Source organism: Erythrolamprus reginae, chromosome 2, assembly GCF_031021105.1.
Source record: "Erythrolamprus reginae isolate rEryReg1 chromosome 2, rEryReg1.hap1, whole genome shotgun sequence".
Lineage (NCBI taxonomy): Eukaryota > Metazoa > Chordata > Lepidosauria > Squamata > Dipsadidae > Erythrolamprus > Erythrolamprus reginae.
Genome location: NC_091951.1, coordinates 315,759,741 through 315,784,668, shown reverse-complemented (window position 1 = coordinate 315,784,668; position 24,928 = coordinate 315,759,741). Strand labels below are relative to the sequence as shown.

Below are 24,928 nucleotides of genomic sequence, written 5' to 3'. Positions count from 1 at the left end.
CAAACAAAATTGGCGGGAAAAGGAACGTTAAATTCCAAAACTTTTTTGTATCTCTTTTTGTATTGCCTGGATGTATACTTCGTCTTAAAAGTACAAATCTAAAAGTAGATAAAAGGCAGCAGGGCGTAGTAGCTTGTTTGAAGCCTGCTACCAGATTATTATTGTTTTGTTTTTGTAGAAGTCTCGTTGGTATCTTTACATTTTTGCCAAGTCTCGTTGGTATCTTTACTTTTTGTTCCTTTAATTGCATTAATCATTTGGTCCATTTCTGCATATCTATATATTTTTTCTATAATTAAATTTTCAGGTGGAATCTGATCTTTTTTCCACATTTGCACGATAGAGATTCTTACCGTGTCATGAGATATAACATTTTTGGGGGGTATTGTTTTTTCCAAATTCCTAGAAGCATACCTTCTGGTGTAAACTCTATCTTTTCTTTTGTAATTTATATAAGCCATCTATGAATATTTTCCCAAACGTTTTGTATTTTGGGGCAGGACCACCACATGTGAAAGAAAGTCCGTGTTGCTTACATTTGCAACAGGTATCATTCAATTTCGGATAAATCTTTGTGAGTCTTGATGAGGGCATGTACCATCTGTAAAAAAGTATAAAAGTGCTTCTTGTGCAATTAATATGTGGCCCACAAAGGAGGTCTGAGAAAATAAGGCAGTTCCAAGTACTGCATTTATTGGTTACAACCTCCAAAATCAAATAGTGCAAAAGCAAATCATAATCCTTTAATTTACTTGATACAGGAATATAGTTGCTACTTGCACATATTTTTCTCAAACGTCATGGCAGCTTAAAAGTAGCTTTACTGTTCTTAAAATAATATTATTTTTGTATATCATGTGAATCTTAAAACATATATAAAATTTTGATTTGATTTGTAATTATTCTGCAGTACACAAGGTTGCATACCTGAATTTTGATGTAGATGAATTATATATGGCAAATATTAATTCAAATCTCTTTTTCTTCCAATAGCATGATCAAAAAACTGCTACAGTAGGAATTGTTGGAAGAAATGCCCATCTGGGTTCAGTTCCAAGTGGGGAGAAAGACACTAAACATGGAGGCTGTTTGGAAAGATGGTTTTTAATGCTGGAAAGGACCACGTGGTTTGAGATCCTGAGCAAAAAAAAGGCACCTGGGTGACAAGAGATTTATACCCTGTTGTGCTTTGAATTTCAGCTTGTCATACTCCCATGGGGGCCACAAAAGGATAAACTGTGTAGGTTGTCTTTTTCAGTCCCAAGTTTGGTTGAATCTTACTGGGTGATGTGATCCTCTCCTTCTCTCCCCCCCCCCCCCTTGGCGAGTTCTGTTGTTAGATGGGTAGAATGCTGATTCTATCATGTCCTAAGGATCATGTCTTAATGCCATCACGCTGGAGTGGTGATGGGGCAGGAAGTTGCTTTGTCTTTAAAAACATTTTTTTCCTTTTCTCATCCAGGGAAATATAATATTCTGCCTTTTAAATATTTCATAGAATATTTCATTTTTCTGAGAGAGGGACGGATGCTAACTTCCTACAGAATCTTACAAACATTAATAATAATAATAATAATAATAATAATAATAATAATTCATTAGATTTGTATGCCGCCCCTCTCTGAGGGGCTATGTTGATGTTTGATATTAGCATCATTATGTTACAAGTATTTAAATACAATTTTTTATTATTAGCTGTCTAATTAAAATGTTATTGTTAGTTATTATTATTACTATTATTATTAATTGAATTTATATGCTGCCCCTCTCCGAGGACTCCTTTCACTAAGATACTTAGTCACTTTTCAACATGCCCTTTACAAAGCAGTGTTTTAAATATTGAAGTCTGGCATCATAGTGTTACGTATTTGTTGTATCACCTTTTCATAGTTGATGAACTTCCATGCATATTAAACATTTTCACTTGTTATTGCATTGAAAAATGCAGAATTGTGGCAATGCTTTCAAAGAATCTAGGGTCTCTGTTGTGTACCTCTAAACCAAAATAAAATGTCTTTATAATTTGGTTTGATATACAAACCCAGCATATTCGAGTATCTTTCCATATTCCACACTTATGTGAACCTATTTAAACATTCTTCAATTAAAAAATATTGTTATCAAATAATACATATGCTTTGGTCTTAATGCTGATGCTGGCTTGCTTTGAGAATTGTCTTGCTTTTGTATGAAATGGTTCAAAGTTTCATTTCTAAGTTATTATAATTTAAATTATCAATGTCATTTTGTTCTTAAGTAAAATTTCCATTAAAACATGTCTGTTCCTGAAACTATGTTGATGCTTGATATTAGCGTCATTATGTTACAAGTATTTTAATACAATTTTTTTATTATTAGCTGTCATGAGAGCTAAGAAGACATGATTGAGCTGTAATAGATGACACTGAAGGCATTTTTGATTAATCAAGAATGAACATGCCACCTCAAGATGCTAGTCCCAGTAATTTAATCTGAAAGATTAAATAGTTTTAAAGTTAAATTAAATCAGTTCCATCCCTAGAAATTTAAATAGTGTTATTTGGATGAAATGTGAGCTGAATGATCTTTGATGTAAGAATTCCAGCTTCTTAAATAAACCAAAAATAAAGCCAAGTATTCCTCTATTGGCCATTGTTCAGATCAATTGTCCACAATGCAGACTATTCTATACAATTACAAAACACAAATAAAAATGTCGTGACCTGGATGACTGAGAATCTTCATAGACACAAATATAAATGAAATCTGATCTATTTTTTATTTATCTTTTTTGTGAGTTAAAAATTCACAGCACATCTTTTGAAAGCATATTTATTAACATTTCAATAAATAAATGTTCAGACTCTACCTTGAAGAAAAATGGAGGAAAAAATAGAATCCGGTCTAAATTCCATTGCCAGCAATGGACAAGGTTAATAAATAGTGCTTGTCTATTAAAAATCTTAAGGTGTATGGCAGTACTGACTGAAGATAAGAAGGCTAATAGTGCTAATCTATACATCAAGACTAGTTTATGGTACCAAAGTTCTAGACTGTGCCACTTCCAAATATATGATTGCATTTCCTACTTCAGAATTCCCTGCATTCCCTGAAAAAATCTAAACTGAGTAAAAACATCCTTGCATGTCATTAAAACCAATCACTGAATCCAGGAAATTTTGAATTTTATAATGTCAGCCCCTGAACAGTGTAATTCTGAGTTCTAAAAAGTACAGATCAGATTATAGTAACATTTTCTAAACATGCTACCTGAATAGAATATTAGCAGCTTAATGTACAACCCTTAGAATTCTTCACAGAAGAAAACAAGGCCTTCCATATGGCCTTTTGTATATTATTTCCTCACTAAAAATAGTGATATTGCATTTAGAACAGAATTGTTGCTAATTTTAGAAAATCCATTTTATGAAAGTGAGAATGCATCTGTATTGCTTTTCTTTTGGCTCTTGTTTCTTGCTTTCTGTTGCATCAGGCCACAGACTCCTTAGAAATCCTGAATTACTTTCATACTCGCTTCTCAAAACTCTTCAAAAAGAACTGGGCCATTTCAGGCCATGCACCTCTTATGATTAAAATTGGTGTCAGAGAAAAAAGTCAACATGTACAATGACAATGCTTTACAATTATGTGAGCGTATATAGTAGTTAATATACAACAAATACATTTCCACCTTTGGGGGGGACATAATTAGACAAGCAAACAAATTATGAATTTAATTCTGCTGATCTTCTAATTCAAGTTAGATTCTTCGGTGAATTTTTGCGGAGTTTTAGAATCTTGAAATGTTTCTGCAAATCTTTCTCTCGCTTTTTCCCAGTTCCTTTTGTTTTTGGTACTAATGATCTGAATCTCTTCAGCAGAAATAGGTATACTTGCACCCAAGCCTGCATGCTTTCTGTGTAACTGAAGTTTGATCTGTTAAACATTGAATTTTCATAAATTAAATTCAGTAAATATACATTCTATAATTTAAATTATTTTTTAGACATGGAAAAACACATGTGCAGAACCTGCAAATAATGTTATTACTTTGCTAAAATATTATGGTACTGTTGGTGTATATTCATGCTTTGCATATACAAGTTCATCCATCTTTTGAGGCACTAAAACACCCAAAATGGCCAATGGGAAAGTAACATATAGAAATATACTGTATATCCTGATATACTTTATTCTTCTGCCCACATTCTCAAAATATAGTCAAGCTAGAGAGAGAGATTTTATCAAGTATATTACAAGATCAGATGTTAATGAAGAAATTTCCAGTATATTCAAATGTCTTTAAGGCTAATTTGTTTAAAAAAAAAACAAGCAAATACGCAAGTAAAGTAAAGCAAGTAAAATTTTAAGTGTATGTTTCAATCAAGTGAACTAGTTCACCATTTCATTTTATCATACATGGAAAAGTTCAATTTTTTAAGACAACTTAATTGAGCCTAATGTGAGTTCAGCAGCCACCATTCAGATACTGAGGTTTAATTCCCAGTTTCTCTGATAAATAATCAGATCTGAAAAACTCAACTTATCAACTCTGACAAAAGCTCTTACAGTTTGAAAGACTAAATTTGGAAAAATTTAATCATTGTTGTTCTTACTGCTGTTTCAGACCAGATTTCTTAATTTCTTAACCTGTTGCACATCATGTTATCAAGACAGCCATGTGTCTTATGCATGCATATCATATTTCTTAGGCTTGTTAGTAAGCAGTGAAAATGAAAAGGTCACTGAGAAATCTGAATGTATTTCTTTATCAGTTCCAGTACAGATATTACAGTGCAGAAGGTATATCCTTGCAAATACAATTTCATATGACATCTGTACCTAGAACCCTTTGTTTTTAAAGCAGGGGTCTCCAACCTTGGCAACTTCAAGACTTGTGGACTTCAACTCCCAGAGTTCCTCAGCCAGCAAAGCAAAGCTGGCTGAGGAACTCTGGGAGTTGAAGCCCACAAGTCTTGAAGTTGCCAAGGTTGGAGACCCCTGCTTTAAAGCAAAACTTTGCATATGGTCAAAAATGGCAGTTATTCCCAATTCCATATGCCTGTGTGTAAATTGTCCAAAACACTTGAAAGAGTTATTTTGCAAATCAAACAATCATGTATAAAATCAACTTTTCAATTATTAAAATACCATATATTTTAAAGATTTACGCAGATACCTTTGCATGCATACAAATGCACAGCTACTTTTACTACATCTGTTCACAGGCTGGTGGGAAATAGCTGTACCAACCTTGCAATCAATAATTCAATCAATGTATTATAAAAATAATAAATGCAGCTTTCATTTTAATGATTGAACAAACACTTTGCTATTGTTCCTGCACATTGTTAATGCATCTCATTGGAATGGTTTACTCATCCATACTACATTGTCAGGATGGTCAGTTCCCAATCACAGATATCTTAATATTGAGGAGGAGTAGTAGGGATTGCAAAACGTTGCAATCATTTTCAATCTACCTTCAGGCAGAGACTAGAATACACATTCTGAATCTGCCTGAACATAACATAACATTCTGAGCAGAGCTGTTCTGGTATAGGAAACAAGAGAAAATGCAAAACCATCAATATTTGAACACAGCAGCAGTAAAGAGCATGTAATGGAGAATAAGGTGATAAAAAGATGGGATGGAGGGCAAATGGGTAAGGTTGGGGGTGCCGTAAACTGTAGCAGTAGCAGGGAAATAAGGGAACAAGGCACTGGAGAAGTGAGGACAGGTAGGCTCTGGAAGGAGACTGGTAGCCGTAGGTGAAAAGTTTCTGGGAGATCATGAAGAGGGGTGGAGGGCAACAGGTGATCTTGCACTTGAATTTTATGTGTGGTGGCAGAAAGGAGATAAGCCGAGCACGTGGGCACAGGATGGGCAAGACATCATATTCTACTTGCTCATAAAATCCTTAAAGATTTTTACCAGATAAAACCAGAAGCAATTAAAATTCTTATTACAGTTTCAGCCTGGATAATTCATGACCTGTTCAGAATTAGCCAGTTGAATGTCTGAACTTGTTGGCAGATATAGAGGCTTAGAAGTACTTGAATAAGCAGCAACAAATCTTAGGTTCTTCTTCAAGGTAATTGTGATGGCAGAAAATATATGCCTCTGATAACCCTAAGTAACTAGAGGACTGTATATCTGAGGTTCTTGGGATTAAAGTATAATTTGCACTAAACCCTAAGTCTCCTATACATTTCCTTACTTAACTACCCTAATTGGGACCAGCACAGTTGATGGCTAAATGAGAAATCACATGATTGTAATTGTGCTTTCTGGAGAGAGACAAAACTAGGCAGTTTTACACTTTTGGCTTTTCCTTGCCTCCTACCCATTCCTCTGCCCTTTGGAAAGGACAGTAGATGCTTACTGTCTTCTACATATTAAAAACAATACAATGGTGCTAACAGGCTTGCTACACAAACAACTTATAGTACTCTTTAAATCCCTTCTCCAATGTCTCCATTATGTGAGGGGATGGGGGGGGGGCAAGCAATTTCCAAGACAGTCCTTTCCCACTTGTAGAAGTCGAGGGTATGGAGAGGGATTTCAAGAGGGGACTGTAAGCTATTTCCATAGTGCACATGAAGCTCTTAACTCCAGGCTGCTGGTGAGATTGCTTTTAGAATAGAAAATTGCTTACTCTCTTGCAGTCCCTTTCTTTCTGCACTTGTTTTGTTTTGAAAACAAAACCAAAACAAACCCACAGGTCTGGTAGAGATGCTGACTAATGATGATCATGTGATGAAGGTTGCAAATAGTCTTAAATTGGCCATAAAGTTATTTTTGCAGCACCACTGTAACTTCAAATAGTCAAAGTAATAACTGAGGACTATATGTATTGACTCTTTATGTAATTCAAAAATTAATTATGATAGATTTATCAATCAGATTGTGTATTTAGCAACTGCCAAACTGTTGACTGCACTTTGAAGAAGAAAAACCTGAAAGGATACATGATTGTTATCTTTGAGTATGTAAAGTACTGTCACATAGAAGGCAAAGCCAAATTATTCAGACTACTTCAGAAAAAAAGCATTAAAAAACCAACAGGTTTAAATGACAAGGAAGTAGGTTTAACTGGACACCAAGAAAAAGTCTTGGGTACGAATTAAACAATGGAACAGTCTGCCTCAGGAGATGAACTGCTCTTTATTGGAGGCTGGCCATGTGCTGTTCCAGACGTGATGATACTAGTTTCTTGCACTTGGGAAGGTGTTGGATGGAGTGATCTCCAAGGTCCTTTTCAACTCATATCCACCTTTTTTGGCATATTGAATACCTGTGTGTGCTCAGAAATCCCATATGGTAAGTCTGCAGAGGTTTGCAAGGCAAATGCATTCTACAGCACAAATATACTTAAATTCTATTGATTTTAACAGGATTCTTTTTTGATAAACATAATTGTGTTAACTGTATGGGATTGCTCACTGAAAAAACCCCCAAAACAACCTACCGGATCTTTTATTCCACCACCACATTTTCCAAGCCCTTCTCCTTTCTTCCATCCCATCTTCTCCAATAGTTTGTGTCCTTTGTTATTCTCACTAATTTCCCTTCAAAAGCAAAAGAGCAAATATGGAAAAGAGGAATTGAAATAATAATTGGTTTTTCAATAATTGTTTAGATTTTTCAATAATGGAAGATACGGGGGTTATATTTTAATACTTATTTTGAAAATATATTTATGTAAAATACATCTTCTTATGCAAGGAAATATCTCAGAGTACCAGAGCTAACATATAACTATGGCCAAAACACCACACCAGCAATCTACATCCATCGGAGCAGAGATTAACACTAAGATTAACATTAAAGTAGCAATGAAGGAGCAATAGTCCAATCAAGGAACTGCCAAACAAGTTAACAGTAACCAGTCCAACCAAATAATCACCAAGACCACTCCCACAAACATTGATAGGGCAAGCCACTAGTGCTAGACTATAGAAAGCAAATTCCATTCCCTACAGTAGTGATGGCAAACCTTTTTTGGTTTGTGTGTGTCAAAAAGGTGCTAGCATGTGCACATATGCCACACCCATTCCCTTCTCCCCTTGCATGCACACCCATACGTTGCCCCTGTGCATATGCACAACCCATCCCCTCCATGCACAGGGCTCACAGAAGCCTGGAAAGGTGAACAAACGGGCAAACCGGAAGTTCCAAAAACAGATTTCTGGTTTGCCAGTTGTGCTGTTTTTCGCACTCTGGAGGCTTCAGGGAAGCTTCCTGAAGCCCTGGAGTGTGAAAAAAAGCACAACAGGCAAAACAGAAGTCCATTTTTCCAAACTTCCGGTTTGCCCATTGGTATGGTTTTTTTGTACTCCAGGGCTTCATGAAGCATCTGGAGGGTGAAACGGCCTTTCCCAAGACTAAAAACCAGCTGGACAAAGCTGACATAGGGCAATGCCTCACATGCCCTCTGATATGGCTCCGCGTGCCACCTGTGGCACACGTGCCATACATGCCCTAACGTATTGATGATGTTACCTAGCTTGGGTTATAAAAGCAAGGAAACAGTTGAGTTCAGAGAGCACCAAGAACGCTTTATACAATTATAATATTTTACAGTGTCCATTCTGATCATATTATACCAATCCTCACTTCCAATTAATGCAGATGTCAAATTCTTATCAGACACAATTTAAAGTGCTTATCTCTACCATAATTTTAATGTATTTTAGTCTTCGCTGCGACTGGCACATTGGTTGTTTTGACTTACTGTAATCAATATTTGTAATGTGCAAAATTATTTCAGATTTTTTTTCTAACAAAATTGAATCTATGCATTATTATATATTAGTGCAACACCTTCTAATTGTGTAAAATAAAAGAAACCAACCAACTTACACATTTATAGAGGCTGGAGCATCATCTCTATAAAAGTTTCCTTCACTGCCAACTGTTTCACGGCGCTTTCCTGCTCTGTCTTTGTAATTTGGATTTTTCACCACCTTATCAACTTCATATTCTGTGTTCTTTAAAAAAAGAAAAATCTCATACATTAACTGTACTTTTAAAATTTTAGTTTTATATATATATTGCTACAAGAAAGCATGGTAAAAGGCTGAGTTTTTATATTTTAATTTAGAAAAAATGACTAGGAGGGGCAGAGAATGGTATAGGCTCATAAAATATGCATGTTTTTCTTTTTATTTCAGATTCACATTGGAGGAGTACAGGTATCCTTGATTATGATCACAATAAAGCCCCAAAATGTTTGGTACTAAGCAAGAGTGTTAAGTGGGTTGTACCCTATTTTACAACCTTTTTTTGCTCCAGGTGTTAAGCAAATCACTGCTGCTATTAATATAACCATGTGGTCACTAAGTACATCTGGTTTCCCCATTGACTTTGCTTGTCCGAAGCCAGCTGGGAAGGTTAGAAATGGCGGTCACATGACATCCTGGAACAGTGCAACAATCATAAGTGTCAATTATCAAGCGCCCAAATTCTGATCAAATGACCGTGCTGCTATAGCCATAAATGTGAAAACCAGCCATCAGTCACTTTTTTTCAATGCTGTTGTAAAACTTCCAACGGCCACTAAATTAATTGTTCTTAAATCAAGAATGACTTGTACACCAACGTAGTTTTCAAAAACCCACTTTTGAAAAGGAGCTCATTACCTGCAATAGGAGCTAGGTGTTGGATTAGAAGGATCTCTTGATTTTATCCAGTAACAGATTTTATCTGCTTTTACATTGTTAAGTTACTAAAAAAAATGAACCCCTTTAAAAGACAATATTATGTTTACAATGATGGTGTCAAAGCCTTTGCCTGTGGTCTAATCTGGCAAAAAAGCCACTCCTATAAATTATGATTAAATGATCACATAAATGAGGTATAATTCGTGCATTTATAACCTGCCTTTTCTTTGGAAGTGCAGGGCAGTATATCCCCATGACTCATAAAGTAGCTTGAGTGAGACAGAATGACTAATTCAAAATTACTAAATGAGTTTCATGATTGAATAAGGACTTGAACTGATGTCTCCACAATTTCAATTCAGTTTGATATCCTAATTCTTATTTGTAGTACATCTCATTCTGTATTACAGACCTTGATAACTATAATTGAGGCATATCAGAATAGGCTAGAGTCCAAATGCTTAAAAAAAGTTCCAAATGCATTATCAATTACGAATACATTTAAAAATGAGTTACCTGTAAACCATATTTTACACGTATTTGTTTTAATTCTTTTCTTCTAACTAATTCCTTTTCTTCTTTTGTCAATGCAGGAACAACTGAAACACAAAAGATTTCATCAAATAATAAATTAATCTACTACATCTAGATAGGAATCAAATTAACCATGTTAGATTTACACCTAAACCAATGTATTGATCTATGTCATAGTACCCTCAAAAGTAACCAACATTAGTGCATCATTATTTGCAAGTAGGAGTTCACTTCTTCAGATGTTTAGAATGGGCACGATTTTAATTGTAGAGACTTAAAGGAAGAAGTTGCGTACATTATCAATTAGCAAATGGAAACAGATAAGAACATTTGCCATTTGCTAAACACACTCATTGTATTTAAAGTCCTATAAGAACAAACTATTCTATGCATCCAATGAACTCACGAGGATTTAAGCCCTAATGGAATTTGTTAGCTTTAAAAACACTTCCAAATTTGACTGACACAATCTTCCCCTTCCATTATAAAACCTTTGAAGGAGCTTAAGTTCCTTCAAACAGAATCCTATCTAAAACTACCCTTTTTAGCTTCTAACACTTGATATATTTGTTTCACTTATAACTGAAGATGGTAATAAAGGACTAATAAGCTCACTATAGACTTGATTATCTAAATTCAGCTTCTTGTCTTATATTAGTGTAGTAACTACTTTGTGGAGTAGACTGGTAGATGAACTCCTGTACACTTTTTTGCAATTCCCAGAACAACAGAAATTCTGGTATCAAAATTCAGCAGCAAACTGATAGAAAAACAGACATTATTTCTAGCCAATTTTCATAATTAAACAAAACATAAAATATGTCTGAGAATAAGACTAATATTAAGAAACCACCTCTCATTTGGAGAAAGCATATATGTAAAATTCCAAAATCCAACCTTAGCCATAACAACCTGCATTATTATCCAGATTGCTTTGGCTGTTAGTCACCCACACACAAATGTAGCCTTCTCCCCCAATGTAGAAATAAATATTGTCTTGAGCTATCTGTGAAGTTTATCTTGGTGGATCTTATGCTAAACTGAGCACTGAGAGTGGTGAACCCAACCAGAAAGGAGGCAAAGAACTGAGTTTTTCTCTAATACATCCAGAATGAGATTAGATATGCATAACAGTTGTCAATTGACTAAGAAAAATATAAATATATGCCCATATATTCTGCATCCTGAATTAAGAAACAATGAGACTATAATTTAAAACAGATAAAAAAAGTTAACCTTGAAAAGTTTTCAGTTCTTGAATCCAGGCTGCTTAATATGGCTAAGACCAGGGGTCTCCAACCTTTTGGACCTCAGGGACCACTAAATTCCTAACTTTAAATCCTATGGACCACTAATATTATCTGCCTAATGGCAGGGTGGGTGTGGCTAGGTGGTCATGTGACTGGGTGGTGTTGGCCAACTTGATGTCATGTCAAGGGGCACCTCGCAGGCCCCTACTCGCCCCGCCAGCCGCTCCTCGTCTCCCTGCCTGGCTCCTTAGGGCCCCAACAGGAAGCAATTGTTGGAGCTAAGCAGCCATCATGAGAAAGAGTTGGCAAAACAGCTGGCTCAGTTCAAATTGGATCTGACCGAGGCGGCTCAGGAGAAGAACCTCACTGAGGACTCTGAGGGAAGACCTGTGGGAGTGCAAAGCCAGATACTGGTGCCTGCAGCTTCAGCAAGCTGAGATGATCAGCCAGTTCTAGGCCATGATGGAACAAGGGCCTCTAGCTCTTCACCACCAGTGGCACTTCCCTCCAGTCTTCACCCAAAGCTCCACACCAGGAGCCTGAAGCAGACCTCAACTCAGAATTTCTGTCCCACCTCCAACTCACACAAAGACCTCAAAAGGGGAGATTCTCTGCAGCAACACAAATGTTCATTGCACATATCCCACCCAGGGGCCATAGTTTGAGGACCCCTGATTTAGTGTAATATAAAAAATGCAAATATTTTTTCTGCGCACCATCAAAATTTTCTCATGGACCACGGACCACCATTTGGTGACTGTGGCTAAGACTACTAGCTTAGGTTGAATATTTTGTGCATTTTTAAAAAAATCAGGACTAAAAAAATCATACTTTTAAAAATATTAAGACAATTTTTAGCAAATCTCAATAACTGCTAAACACCAGCATTTTCAGTAAAAAAAAGTATGACATCCTATAAACTTAATTTATTAAATAAACTCATTTTTTCTTTATTTTAAGTCACCAACCATGCAAGCTTCATGACTTCAACGTTCTATTATTCTCTTTCTATCCTATCTGAGTTTTATAATATATTTTCCCATAAAAAGTTCTTCAATATTTCCTACCTTTGGATGATCTACATATTTATTTATTAGATTTGTATGCCGCCCCTCTCCGCAGACTATTTTTGATGTGATATTTTGAGGTTCACTTACTGATTTTACTCAATTTATTTACTTATTTTTTGGGGTGTGCTATGTTAAACTTAACTATATAATATTATTTTCAATATGATGTTTTAACTTTTTCTTAGAAGTTAACCATAGTATTTCTTACTAGAAGATTCATTTTTCTTATCAAGGCGAAGATGGGCTCTGACTTGCCCTGGTTCACATCCATCACAGGTTTCACTTCCAGGGTGTATATGAAAAGATAGTACAGTTTCTCCAATCTTCACTTCATCACCGTGTTCCAGAACATAGGGATCACTTTTTGTTTTAGGCTGTAAATAAATGAACACAAGAACTGGGCAGCAGAAAATTAGGTGCTAACAAAAGAGCCTAGGGCCATTACTTCAAAAAGAAAGATACAGGAAGTATAGTATGTGACACAGCAAAACGTGCATTTAGCAGTCTCACAGCTGAACAAAAAGGATAGAGATGTGGCTATTTGAAGTGCTGGGCAAAGGCAGGGGTCAACAAAAAGCAACCAGGAGAATGTCTCATTGTTATACTCACCTGCAGAATTTGGTTTCCATTAACCACAGTGCCATTCTGACTGCCTTGATCCACAAGAACATAACTCTGCAATTCATGATCAAAGTGTACTTCTATGTGGAACTAACAGAAAAATCAAATATTTTGATAGCAAGTATAGAAATATTGTAAAGTGTTTAAAATGTAGTAAATCAATTTTTTTCTTCTCTAATCCTCTTTCCAATTATATAAAATCCTTAAAGAATTAAATACCTTGCTGACAGAGGCCTCTGGAATCTGCAAGGTATGTTCCATCCCTTTGTCTCTGTAAAAAGAAGTAATGGTTAAAGTCTGGGGATACATGGCACAAATTCACTCAGAAGCAAGACTAACCTCAGCAGTGCATGGCAGGCTCGAGTTTATTAGCAGAATCCCTCATCAGTGATTATGTCAGCATTCCTTTAATTGCCTGATGGAAGCCTTTGAGTTACCAGAGGCACACTTTTTAAAAATTACCTTTTAGAGTTGTAAGTGCATTTGACATACAACTCTTAGAATTTTGAGACGGAAATTATTTTTTAGTAAAATAGCACCTTTCATATTAGAAAAGATGAATACTGATCTTTTAGTGCTTTTTTATTTGGCTAAATAATGAATGGTACATCCTAGTTCCATCAAAATGGGCTTAAAGAAGATCCTCTAAAGCAAAGGTCTCCAACCTTGCTAACTTTAAGCCTGGCAGACTTCAACTCCCAGAATTCCCCAGCCATCTGGTAGTTGACGTCCACCAGGCTTAAAGTTGCCAAGGTTGGAGAACTCTGCTCTAAAATTTGCCGGTACAAATTGATTCTTTTTTCCCCTCACTTTACTGAGGAGCATTTGAATCTAGTTATTTTCATAACTTTCTGCAAAACCCTAGTGTAAATCTGAATTAAACAGTAATTTCATCCAGCATTGTTAGAAATGCCCATCAGGACAGCTATTGCCTATATTATCCAGAGACATCAGATAAATCCATCTGTGGACTTAGAAGGGAGCAGGGTTCAGATAGCCACCTACTCTCTCACACACCTTGCTGATTTTCTCATATCCGGCAGACCAGATTCAAGAGTCTGCCCAAATCAAGTGAGGTGATAAACTAAGAGAAAAAGTGGAATTTAAAACCCCAATGGATGCAAATGAATTGTACGCAAGGATAGGAGTTTCTACCTAAGCAGCAGTAAGGAAAGAAAAAAGAAGAAATGTGGACGTAATTTGAGGACATTTTTCTTTATCTGTATCTTCTCAGTGCACTTCTTACATGTACAGTAACATATACATGCACTATTTTTGTGTGTTTATTTTAATGCCAGAACTCTAATTTAGTTATTTTAAACAGTAAAGCAATACATTCATTATAATTAATACTTATACAAGAAATCAGGTTGATTCAAAATGAAGTCTTAATTAAAGATGGTTATTAAAAATATTATAATCATGAATAAACAAAGAATTAATAAAGAAATCTAGACATCTCATTAACAATTGTGTAGTACCTTCCAATTGTGGCAGGTTTCACAGCTGTGATGATATACAGAGACCCCATCTGCAGTACTGGTGATCTAATTACAATCACTCTGATACAAGGTGGCCAGATCTTGTCTTCATCTAAATAAATCAATCAATATAAGGCTAAGAAAAAAACGTTCCTGTATTTCCAATCTCGCATCCCCAAAAGAGAATCAGAATTTCAGCCATTATATATCTGGAAGCAATATACAATATGTGCAAAATCTATAGCATTAAATGCTATAAAATGGGCCAAGATTCACAAGTGTCTCGCAACATACTTTTTGTTTGGGCTCAATTGTGGTCATAAATCGACTTATCGTATTTTTCACAGTATAAGATGTACCTTCCCCCCCCCCCCCACAAAGAGTCTAAAATTTGGGTGAGTCTTATATTCTGAACGTAGCTTTTACTAAGCTTTTTTCCAGCCCTAATGAGGTGCTAACATTATCTTCCCCCCTTTGCTAACTAAGAGAAAGAAGTGAAGTAATAGAAACTGTCTTTTATCCCCAACCAAATGAATACCTGGTAGGCAAATTACTTTTTTCCTATTCTCCTCCCCAAAAACTAAGGTGCATCTTATACTCTGGTGTGTCTTATATTCTGAAAAATATAGTACTTTTTCTCAGAAGCAGACTAAATGTTATTTAACTTTGTGTGAACTTTAAGTACTTTTTGTAAACTTTAATTACTTTTTAAAGAGTATTACTATCTTAATAACTAATTTATATCAACAAGCATCTTTATATCCACATGTAAAAATAGTTTTTCTGAACATGTGTTTTCAAGTCCATGTTTACTTTTTTCTATCAATATTCATATAAACAACAATGTGAACACTAAGTTTTTACTTGATACATTTTTCTAATTATGGATCATGCTTAACTGCAATATTCATAAGCAAAACATTGGTGTTACTTGATATGCTTTACTGAAGAACCTGATTTCGACAGTATTGTATTCAAATGTGCATAATTCAATTTTCTGACTATTATTTTTTATTGTTCACAATCTGCAAACATTATTCCTTAATATCCTTTATAAAAAAACTTTAATTCACCTTCACTGTCCACATCTTCTGAATTTACAGTTTCTTCACTTGTCACTTCATTTTCACTGCTATATTCCTCCTGTTCAGTGTCTGTGATTTCACCCTCTTCTGGCTCACTTTCTGTATCTGTTTTACTGTCTTCTATGCTGGCAGTAAACTCTGCACTTATACTACTTCCGTTGACAGTAACAGATTCCTTAGTCTTTTGAGTGTTTCTTGTATCAACTTTAGCCTTTTTCACATCTGGAAATTCTTCCTCTCCTGGAGAACGTGGTTCATTAAGGGCAAAAAGGCTATTCAGATTGCTAGATGATGTTTGCTCCTCTGTGTTCAGATTCTGAAGATTTATAGAAAAAGGAATGTAGTTAAGTTTTAAAATTTGTCTCTGTGTGTGTTTGTGTGTACACATACAGATAGAATATACTAGGACAGTGATGGCGATCCTTTTTTCCTCAAAAGAGGAAAAAGAGAATGCATGCGCACTATTGCACATGCGCGAGTGCCAAACCCATAATTCAATGCCTGGGGAGAGCAAAAACAGCTTCCCCTGCCCCCCAGAAGCCCTCTGGAATCTGGAAATAGCCTGCTTCCCAACTTCCTGGTGGGCCAAACAGGCTCATGTTTCACTCTCCCCAGACTCCAAAGACTTGGAGCTGGAGGAGGGTAAAAATGCCCTCCCCCAACCCCCTGGAGGATCTCTGGAGGCCAAAAACACCTCCCAGAGCCTCCATGTGAGCCAACAATCAGCTGGCTGGCACACACATGCATGTTAGAGCTGAGCTAGGGCAACGGCTCATGTGCTAGCAGATATGGCTCCACATGAATCTTTTATATTCTGGATAGAATTGTCAGAATAATTTTTTTATGGGAGAAAGACTGTCAACCATTGTTTTGTTAATTCTTTGTTTCTTTTCTGATTATCTATCATATATTACTAAAACTCTTATTCCATAATCTTTAACTGGTCAACATGCTGCATTTCATCAAGTTTTCAAGCAAGGTACCTCATATATATAGATCAGGGGTGGGTTTCTCCAGTTTCACCCAAACTGGTACTGACCCTCTGGCGACATCATGATAACGTCACCGCCCCAGCTCGATTGGTGCTGGTCTGTGGGCGCTGCCATCTTTTTTAAAAAAAGCTTTTTAAAAATTTTTGAATTCTTTTTCTTCTGAGCATGCACAGAAACCAGATGCTAGGCACTGTGCATGTGATCACCATCTTCTTTTTTGCTTTTGTTCTTTAGGGGTTTTTTCAGCACTGAACATGCGTGCACCCGTGAAGCAGGAAGGAAGCAAACTGGCAGTGAGGTAAGTTAGAACCCATCCCTGATATGGACATACACACACGTTCTCAGCAGGCAAATAGACGTTCCCAATAGGGAATATTATTTCACTACATTTAATCGTTTGATAATTACTACTAAGGCACCACAAGCTGCCTTTTTATGAACTAAAAATCATTTGCTACGTAAATACCTTGTGCTCATTTGTCCTAGAGCATTCTGCATCTTTTCGTTTCTTTTTGCTTTTTCTGTCTCTGCTGCTCTGAAGAGTTTCAGTTCCGTAAGACTGTAGATCCACTCGAGAGTGAAACTGGTATCGGCCACTTTCAACATCACAGTAATAATAAATTCCAGTGGTTGGATCATAATACAGCTGATTTTCCTTTAATGAAGTTAAATATGCATCATACCATTACATCTGCTATTTTATACATGTAACTATGTAGTTCAACAGCTATATATACTCCGAGTCTTCGGAGAGGGGCGGCATACAAATTTAAGTAATAAATAATAAATAAATAAATAATAAACACTTGACAATACATTTGATTAAAAACACTTTGCAAGAGATAAAATCCACAAAGCATTTGATTTTTTAACATGTCAATTGATTCAAATGATTCTTCTGCTTCCTCTCCCTGTGTGTATCAATCCAAATTCCTTTCTGGACCATTATGGACACTCTGGAACAAGTTCTGCAATACTGTATACTATGTATTTGGTGAAGAGGGTGGCATAAACAAACAAACAAACAAATAAATAAACTTCAATGTAAAAAACCTTTACCGAATTATAATAGAATCCAGTACTATGGTCATAATATAATCCAGTATTTTCATCATATGTAAATCCTGTTTGTGATACAGCAGCTTCTGCAGCAGCTCTCAGACTTTCTGCCAATGTTTCTTCTGTTAATGAAACATCTTTTGATTTCTAGGATTAAGAAATACAATATCACATGATAAATTACGTTATGCAGGAATATTGCCATTTTTATTTTGCAAACTTTATTTTACAGTAACTTTATGAAGGATTCACCAAATCCCAAACGAAGTTCAGATTTCATTTTATGCTATAAGTTTCATTCCATATGTTCATTCCAAAATATTATCTGATAAATGTATTAGCTTATAAGAGCAACCAATCCCACTTTCTTATTATAAGAATCTTTAACATAATACAGTAATGTATGAATCTCTAACATAATACAGTAATGTATGAATTGCATCTTATCTTTTAAAAAAGATAAAATTTCCATATGAAATATTTTAAAAATCATACTAACAAAAGAGTTGTACAAACTTTGTAGAAAGGTATGCTATAAAAATAAGATATATTTATTATACATATCTATACATAGAATAACAGAATAATAGAGTTGGAAGGGAACTTGGAGGTCTTCTTGTCCAACCCCCTGCTTAGGCAGGAAATCCTACACGGTTTCAGACAAGTGGTTATCCAATCTCTTCTTCAACAATCCCAATGTTGGAGCATTCACAACTTCTGGAGGCAAGTTGTTCCACTGATTGTTCTAACTGTCAGGAAATTTCTCCTTAGTTCTAAGTTGCTTCCCTCCTTGGTTAGTTTCCACCCATTACTTCTTGTCCTACCCTCAGGTGCTTTGGAGAATAGCTTGACTCCCTCTTCTTTGGGACAGCCCCTGAGATATTGGAACACTGCTATCATATCTCTCCTAGTCCTTCTTTTCATAAGACTAGACATACCCAGTTCCAGGAACCGTTATTTATATGTTTTAGCCTCCAATCCAGTGATTCTCAACCTTTCTAATGCCGCGGCCCCTTAATACAGTTCCTCATGTTGTGATGACCCCCAGCCATAAGTCTAGCGCCAATTCTCCCAACAGAGCTTTAAGCAGATTGGCAGGAAGCTCAGAGGGACACCCCCATGGTAAAGTCCTGATTAGTTGGATTGTAAAAATATGTTCTAAGGCACCAGAATAGAAGCTTTAGTTCCTAACACCATGGGAAATTTGTCTTTTGCCATAGTCATAGGTGACCACTGTGAAACACTAGTTCGACCCCCAAAAGCATCCTGACCCTAAATTGAGAACCATTGCTCTAGTCCCCTAATCATCTTTGTTGCTCTTCTCTGCTCTCTCTCTCTCGAGTCTCCTTTTTACATTGTGGTGAACAAAACTGAATGCAGCTTTACCAAGGCTTTATAAAGTGGTATTAACACTTCATATGATCTTGATTCAGAATGATCTTGATACAGAATAAAGTATTTTTAAATGACTCCAAACTTTTCTTTTTGTAATTCTTAGAAGTCTCCAGAATCATGTAAATAAAATTCAGTGGCAGATTCCCAAATAGTTGTATTTATAGTTTTCTGCCAGAAAGTACCGACTGTTACTAAAATGAACTCCATCCATTTGTGAAATGCACTGATGTTATTTCTGTAGTCACTAAAAATATAATTTTTAAAAGTATTATTTCATCTCTTTGCTACAAAGCATTGCCTTTGCAGACACAATCCTTCCACAATTAATATAGACTATAAGGCTATTTTAAGATTATAATTAATCTTAATATTCATTTAGTACACAGCCGTTTATTAGTGAACTTCTAACATCTCTAAACATAAACTAATTTAAAAGATGTTAGAAAAATGAAATGAACAATGAAATATGCCACAAATAATTTTTGGATGAAAAAAAATATATAAATTTGACAAATAAGCGATCTTACCTGCACATTATTTATTAGGTTGTCCTGTTCCTCATGCTCATCCTGCTGTCTGTCTTTAACATCTAAATGATTGTCTAATTGTAACTGATCTTTACAATTTGAGTTCAATATTTCATTATCGTTATTTGGCTGCACTGGGGCACTGGATAATTCAGAAGAGTTGTAATAATTATAAGGATAGTAATAATCTGTTAAAAATTAGAGTGAAGAATTAGAAAAAAACTATTTACATTCGAGACAATATTCATATATATATGTATCAAATGTTTTTAGCTGGAATTTTTAAAATTAAGGGAGACTAGGATGGTCCCATTTCGGCCTTGTTCTGGCCTCATCAGCTAGCCACACCCTTCTTTACTGGGATTCGATCTGGTAGCCTCTGCCTTGTAAGGCAGAGAATTAGCAGTTGAGCCATCAGACCTGATCCCTTCCAGCTCTGTACCAGGGAGGGGCTATATGTTTTTTTATGTCGGATCACCCTGGTATATTGAAGGAACGTCACAGCTCCTTTTTGCCTCTAGGCCCAACCCAGGACCATTTCAAGGCAGTTAATTTATTCATAGCCGACAACTATATTCTGTATGTATCAAATGTTTTTAGCTGATACGAACCCCTCGTGATACGAACTTTCCGAGATACGAACCCAGGGTTCGGAAATTTTTTGCCTCTTCTTACAAACTTTTTCCGCCTTACGAACCCACCGCCTGAATGCCGGACCCGGAAGTTCGGCAAAAGTTCGGGTTCGGGTGGCCACTGAGAAGCCCGGCTGTCGCCTTTTGAAACAGGCGGGGGGCTTCTCAGCGTCCTCCCGAACCCGAATGCCAAACCCAAACTTTTGCCGAACTTCCGGGTTCGGCGTTAGGGAGGCTGCTGATAAGCCCCGCCGCCCGGCTGTCACCTTTTGAAACAGCCGGGGGGCTTCTCGGCCTTCTCCTGAATGCCGAACCCGGAAGTTTGACAAAAGTTCGGGTTCGGCGTTCGGGTTCAGGAGAGCGCCAAGAAGCCCCGCCGCCCGTCTGTCAGCTTTGCAAAAGAGCTGTCGGCCGGTCGGGAGGCTCAAACGGAGGTGGGGAATCCCAATAGGGAATTCCACGGGCGGAGCTTTGATGTCACGAAGATGTCCTTCCTGGAGTCCACGTTTCGGCCAGCCAGGAAGGACGTCTCTTATGATATGTACTGTAATTTTAAACACTGCTACATTAAATTTGCTTCCAGCTTCTCTTCCCCCCACCATCCTTTTTTTCTTTTCAAATAACGTATTTCAATCTATAATGGGAAGAAATTATTTAAATATTACTATTTTTAAATTGCACTGGAAGCTATTATCTAAATAATTTCATAACATTTTAATAATATAGACTTACAATCCAACTTGGAGCATTTTATATAAGTAAGGACAAAGTACTTTATCAGCAAAACAAAACATAACAGGCATATATCAAATAGCCGTAAGATTATTTTGAATCTAATAAAGGAGAATATATGTACTTCGGGGTTGAAATAAGAGATCCTTGTTGCTCTCTGAGCTTTGTTGTTGTTTTTTTGCAGACGTTTCATTACCCAAACTAGGTAACATCATCAGTGCTAGCAAACAATGTTAGAAAACAACCAAGCTCAGAGAGCAACAAGAACCCCTATTTGGAATCTTTATAGGATTTCCATTATTTCCTATTACCTGCATATAACCATGCAGCAGAGTCTTCAGTTTGCACTTCTACAGTAGATGTTGTCTTCTCGTTTCTTTCACCATTGTTGACTTTACCAAGTTTTTCAACCTACAAAATAAAACAAGCAGTTAAAAAATTAAACCCACAACATAAGATTAGTATGAATTATTCAACCAAAACCCCCCACATTATTTCAAACTGATCAGACACTCCTTCATATAGAAAGGAAAAAAAGTGTTGTTGGACATGCATGTTAATTTAACTGTCAGACAAAATTAAATATTTTTAGATTGCTACATTCTTTTGAATTACTAGCACTTGGAAACTGACCACTAAACAACTGAAATGGATTTTCCATGTTCTGCTTAACAGCGACAGGGTTTTAGTCAAGTGTATCAGTGGTTATTGAAACAGATGTCCATGTGCCGCCTCTATCTTGGCTGAGGCAGGCAGGATTCCCTTGAGTACCATTTGTTGGGGGTCAAGGGAAAGGGAGGGTTTTGCCTTCTCTTTCTGCTCAAGATCCCCATGGACAATTGGTGGGCCACTATGTGGGCCACTGTGTGACACAGAATGCTGGACTCGATGGGCTTTGGCCTGATTCAGCATGGCTCTTCTTATGTTCTACTGTAGTCATAAGTGCAAGGACCGGTGGCAAGTCCTTGTAATTACAGCAGTATCATAATTTCAAATGGTCATTGACCGAAGTCAAACACTCCCTGTAAATCCAATTAAATAAATAAATAAATGGATTATGCAGCCTAATTCATCTTTTATCCATCATACTGACTTTCTCTCTCTCTCTCTCTTTTTAATAGATTCTTATTGTTCCATGGCTCTGAAAGACTACTGAACTTCCTTAACCATCTTCTGAATCATTTTGAGAAAACTTAGGTTTAAGCCTATCTTCCTCTGGAATACAAGTATTAGAACTAGATCAGTATCGGGTTCCTACTGGTATGGATGAGGACGCCCTACTGGTACTAAAACTGGAGCTGCTCATGCAGCTTTGGGGCTCTGGCGTTTGCACGCATGCTTCCCAGTGAGATTTTGCTTCTGTGCATGCGCAGGTAGCAAAATCTTGTGAGGGGACACGTGTGTGCGCATGCTGAAATCTTCTGCACGTGTGTCCCCTTGTGAGATTTTGCTTCGTGTGCATGCGCAGAAGCAAAATCTCTCTGGGACATGCACACGCACATACCAAACCTGACACTGCGCGTGCAGCATACCAGTAGCGGCAACCCCCGCCTGGAATAGATCATAATGTTGGGGGGATGTACGTAGTCACCAAGAGTCAAAAATTATTTGATGTCATTTAATCAGACAACAGAGCAACTACAAAGCCAGAAATAATCAGAATAGGATAATCAGAACTGCAGAAAAAATAATTGCTGCCAACCTGCCTTCCATTGAGGGCCTCTTTACTGCACGAGTCAAAAAGAGGGCGGGGAAAATATTTACTGATCCCTCACATCCTGGACACCAACTGTTTCAACTCCTACCCTCAAAATGTTGCTACAGAGCACTGCACACCAAGACAATTAGACACAAGAATAGTTTTTTCCCGAACGCCATCACTCGACTAAACAAATAATTCCCTCAACACTGTCAAACTTTTTACTAAGTATGCACTTCTATTTCTACTAGTTTTTTTCTCATCATTCATATCACCCATTTCCTCCCACTTAGGACTCTATGACTGTAACTTGTTGCTTGTATCCTAATATTTTTATTAATATTGATTGTTTCTTCATTGCTTATTTGGCCCCTATGACAATCATTAAGTGTTGTACCACGTGATTCTTGACAAATGTATCTTTTTCTTTTATGTATGCTGAGAGCATTGGCACCAAGACAAATTCCTTGTGTGTCCAATTACACTTGGCCAATAAAGAATTCTATTCTATTCCATTTCAATTCTATTCCTATCCTATCCTATTAATACTGGGCAGCTGCCATGTTGAGAGAAGAATGGCTGATCTATGGAGGGAAACCTTAAGGAAAGCTGGAAAGGGACGGTTCAAGTCAAGCCCAACATCTTTTCCAGACTCTACTCCTCCCTGGCAGAGAAACTTCAGTAGAGGTAGCTGAGGCGCGGAGTTGCCTCCTGTCTCTATCCATCCAAGGCCCGGCAGTGAATCAAAGGGGATCCAACGGACAGAGGAACTCTCCCCACCCCCGGCTTCAACACGGGCGACGAGCAACCGACTCTGCGGGTTCCCGGCTGCGCAGCCCCAGCAGAGCGCCTGCCTGTCCCCGAGAAGGCGGCCGGCAAAATCCGCGGGGCCTCTCGGAGAACTCCCGCGGCAGAGAGCGCCTTACCTGTCTCCGTAACTTGGCCGCGCAGGCCTGGGCTCGGAGGCGCCGCTTCTTCTCCCGCTCGAGCCGGCTCCGGCAGGCACTCAACTCCGCTTCCAGCGCAGTTATTTTCTCCCGCGGGGAAGTCGCCCGGGACTCGCCGGCCGCCTCGTCCATCCCGTCTCTCTCTCTCTCTCTCTCCCTGCGTCGGCCGCTCAGCGATGAGCCAGGCAGGCCGAGGAGCAGCGTCGCCGGCGCCTCTTCAGCAGCGTCGCCGCCGGAGCCTCCGCGACGTCTCTGGCGCCCATCGCAGCCCCGCCGCCCTAGGCCGCCTCCCCCCACTCCGGCCAAAGAAGCGCCGGCCGCTTCCCTTTTTTCTCCCCCCCCCCTCGACTCCTCTCAGGTCTTACAGTATTACTCCCTCAAGAAAACATAACAAAGTTCGTCGGGGATTATTATGGGCGGCCTGGCGGCGCTTCCTGAGACGGGAGGAAGTGACGCCTTTCTGAGGGAATCGCGTCGGCTCTGCCCTCTCCCGGCCTGCAATTTTGGTAGCTGAGGAAAAGGCGCGGGAAGCGTTTGTCACTCCCTCACTGGGTTCCTTTGTGTGCTGTCTTAGGGCCGGAGTCCCAAAAGTGCTTCTCCCTCAATTCAGGCTTAACATATCGAAATATGAGAAAGATAGGTATCGAATGGGTTGGAAAAAAAATGACCCACGGGCTTCGGAATCAGCAGTAAATACAATAGGAAATGTCATGGACGTGGGCGTCGTTTCGACTCGGTTCTGCTGATAAGGGCATTCTGAATGTCTGAACTTCCAGCCGTAAGTGTCTATGGAGATTCTCAGTCATCCATTTCCCACGCCCCAAGAGGCAACTGGACTTTCTGTTTTTTCCTTGGAAGACTTTCGCTTCTGGGAAGCTGAAGAGCAGAGGTCTCCAAGCTAGGCAACTTTAAGACTTGTGGACTTCAACTCCCAGAATTCTCCAGTCAGCTATGCTGGCTGGAGAATTCTGGGAGTTGAAGTCCACAAGTCTTAAAGTTGCCTAGTTTGGGGACCCCTGCTGAAGAGTGAAGAAGCTTCTGAGAGGCGAATGTCTTCAAAGAAAAACCAGAAAGTCCAGTTGCCTCTTGGGAGGAGAGAGGAGAAGCACCTTTGGGACTCCTGCCCTAAGACAACACACAAAGAAGGCAACTGGACTTTCTGATTTTTCTTTGAACACATTCGCCTAATTGAGTTACTGAAATATTTACCATATGATGGGTTATTGTTTTTTATAAATTTTCCCCATTTATTTTTTAAA

At 37.8% G+C, this 24,928-nt stretch overlaps 1 protein-coding gene and 1 non-coding gene across 2 annotated transcripts; one reads left to right on the top strand and one right to left on the bottom strand.

Moving 5' to 3' along the window:
• The first annotated feature begins 652 nt into the window (after nucleotides 1-652).
• On the top strand, nucleotides 653-789 carry LOC139163294 (small nucleolar RNA SNORA47). Its single transcript, XR_011558456.1, has one exon. It is a non-coding gene; the product is annotated as a small nucleolar RNA SNORA47 (small nucleolar RNA).
• Nucleotides 790-2,735: 1,946 nt separating this feature from the next.
• Nucleotides 2,736-24,155, bottom strand: AGGF1 (angiogenic factor with G-patch and FHA domains 1). Its single transcript, XM_070743212.1, has 14 exons — nucleotides 23,649-24,155; nucleotides 21,335-21,434; nucleotides 19,660-19,847; nucleotides 17,738-17,884; nucleotides 17,145-17,333; nucleotides 15,675-16,002; nucleotides 14,602-14,713; nucleotides 13,340-13,391; nucleotides 13,109-13,210; nucleotides 12,708-12,873; nucleotides 10,162-10,244; nucleotides 8,846-8,973; nucleotides 7,452-7,551; nucleotides 2,736-3,915 (listed from the first exon to the last, which is right to left on the bottom strand). Exons 1-14 carry the CDS (start codon nucleotides 23,799-23,801, stop codon nucleotides 3,730-3,732), a joined length of 2,034 nt encoding a protein of 677 aa, XP_070599313.1. The 5' UTR covers nucleotides 23,802-24,155; the 3' UTR covers nucleotides 2,736-3,729.
• Between the last annotated feature and the right edge of the window lie 773 nt (nucleotides 24,156-24,928).

Excerpts from the sequence above, each read along its gene's own strand:
- AGGF1 (XM_070743212.1), bottom strand. The coding sequence starts at position 23,801 with ATGGACGAGGCGGCCGGCGAGTCCCGGGCGACTTCCCCGCGGGAGAAA. Across the intron at positions 10,245-12,707 it reads TAAGAAAAATGAATCTTCTA|TTGTTCCTGCATTGACAAAA; the intron begins GTAAGAAATACT and ends TTTGTGTTTCAG. Across the intron at positions 7,552-8,845 it reads GCTCCAGCCTCTATAAATGT|GGAAATTAGTGAGAATAACA; the intron begins GTAAGTTGGTTG and ends TTGCTTTTGAAG.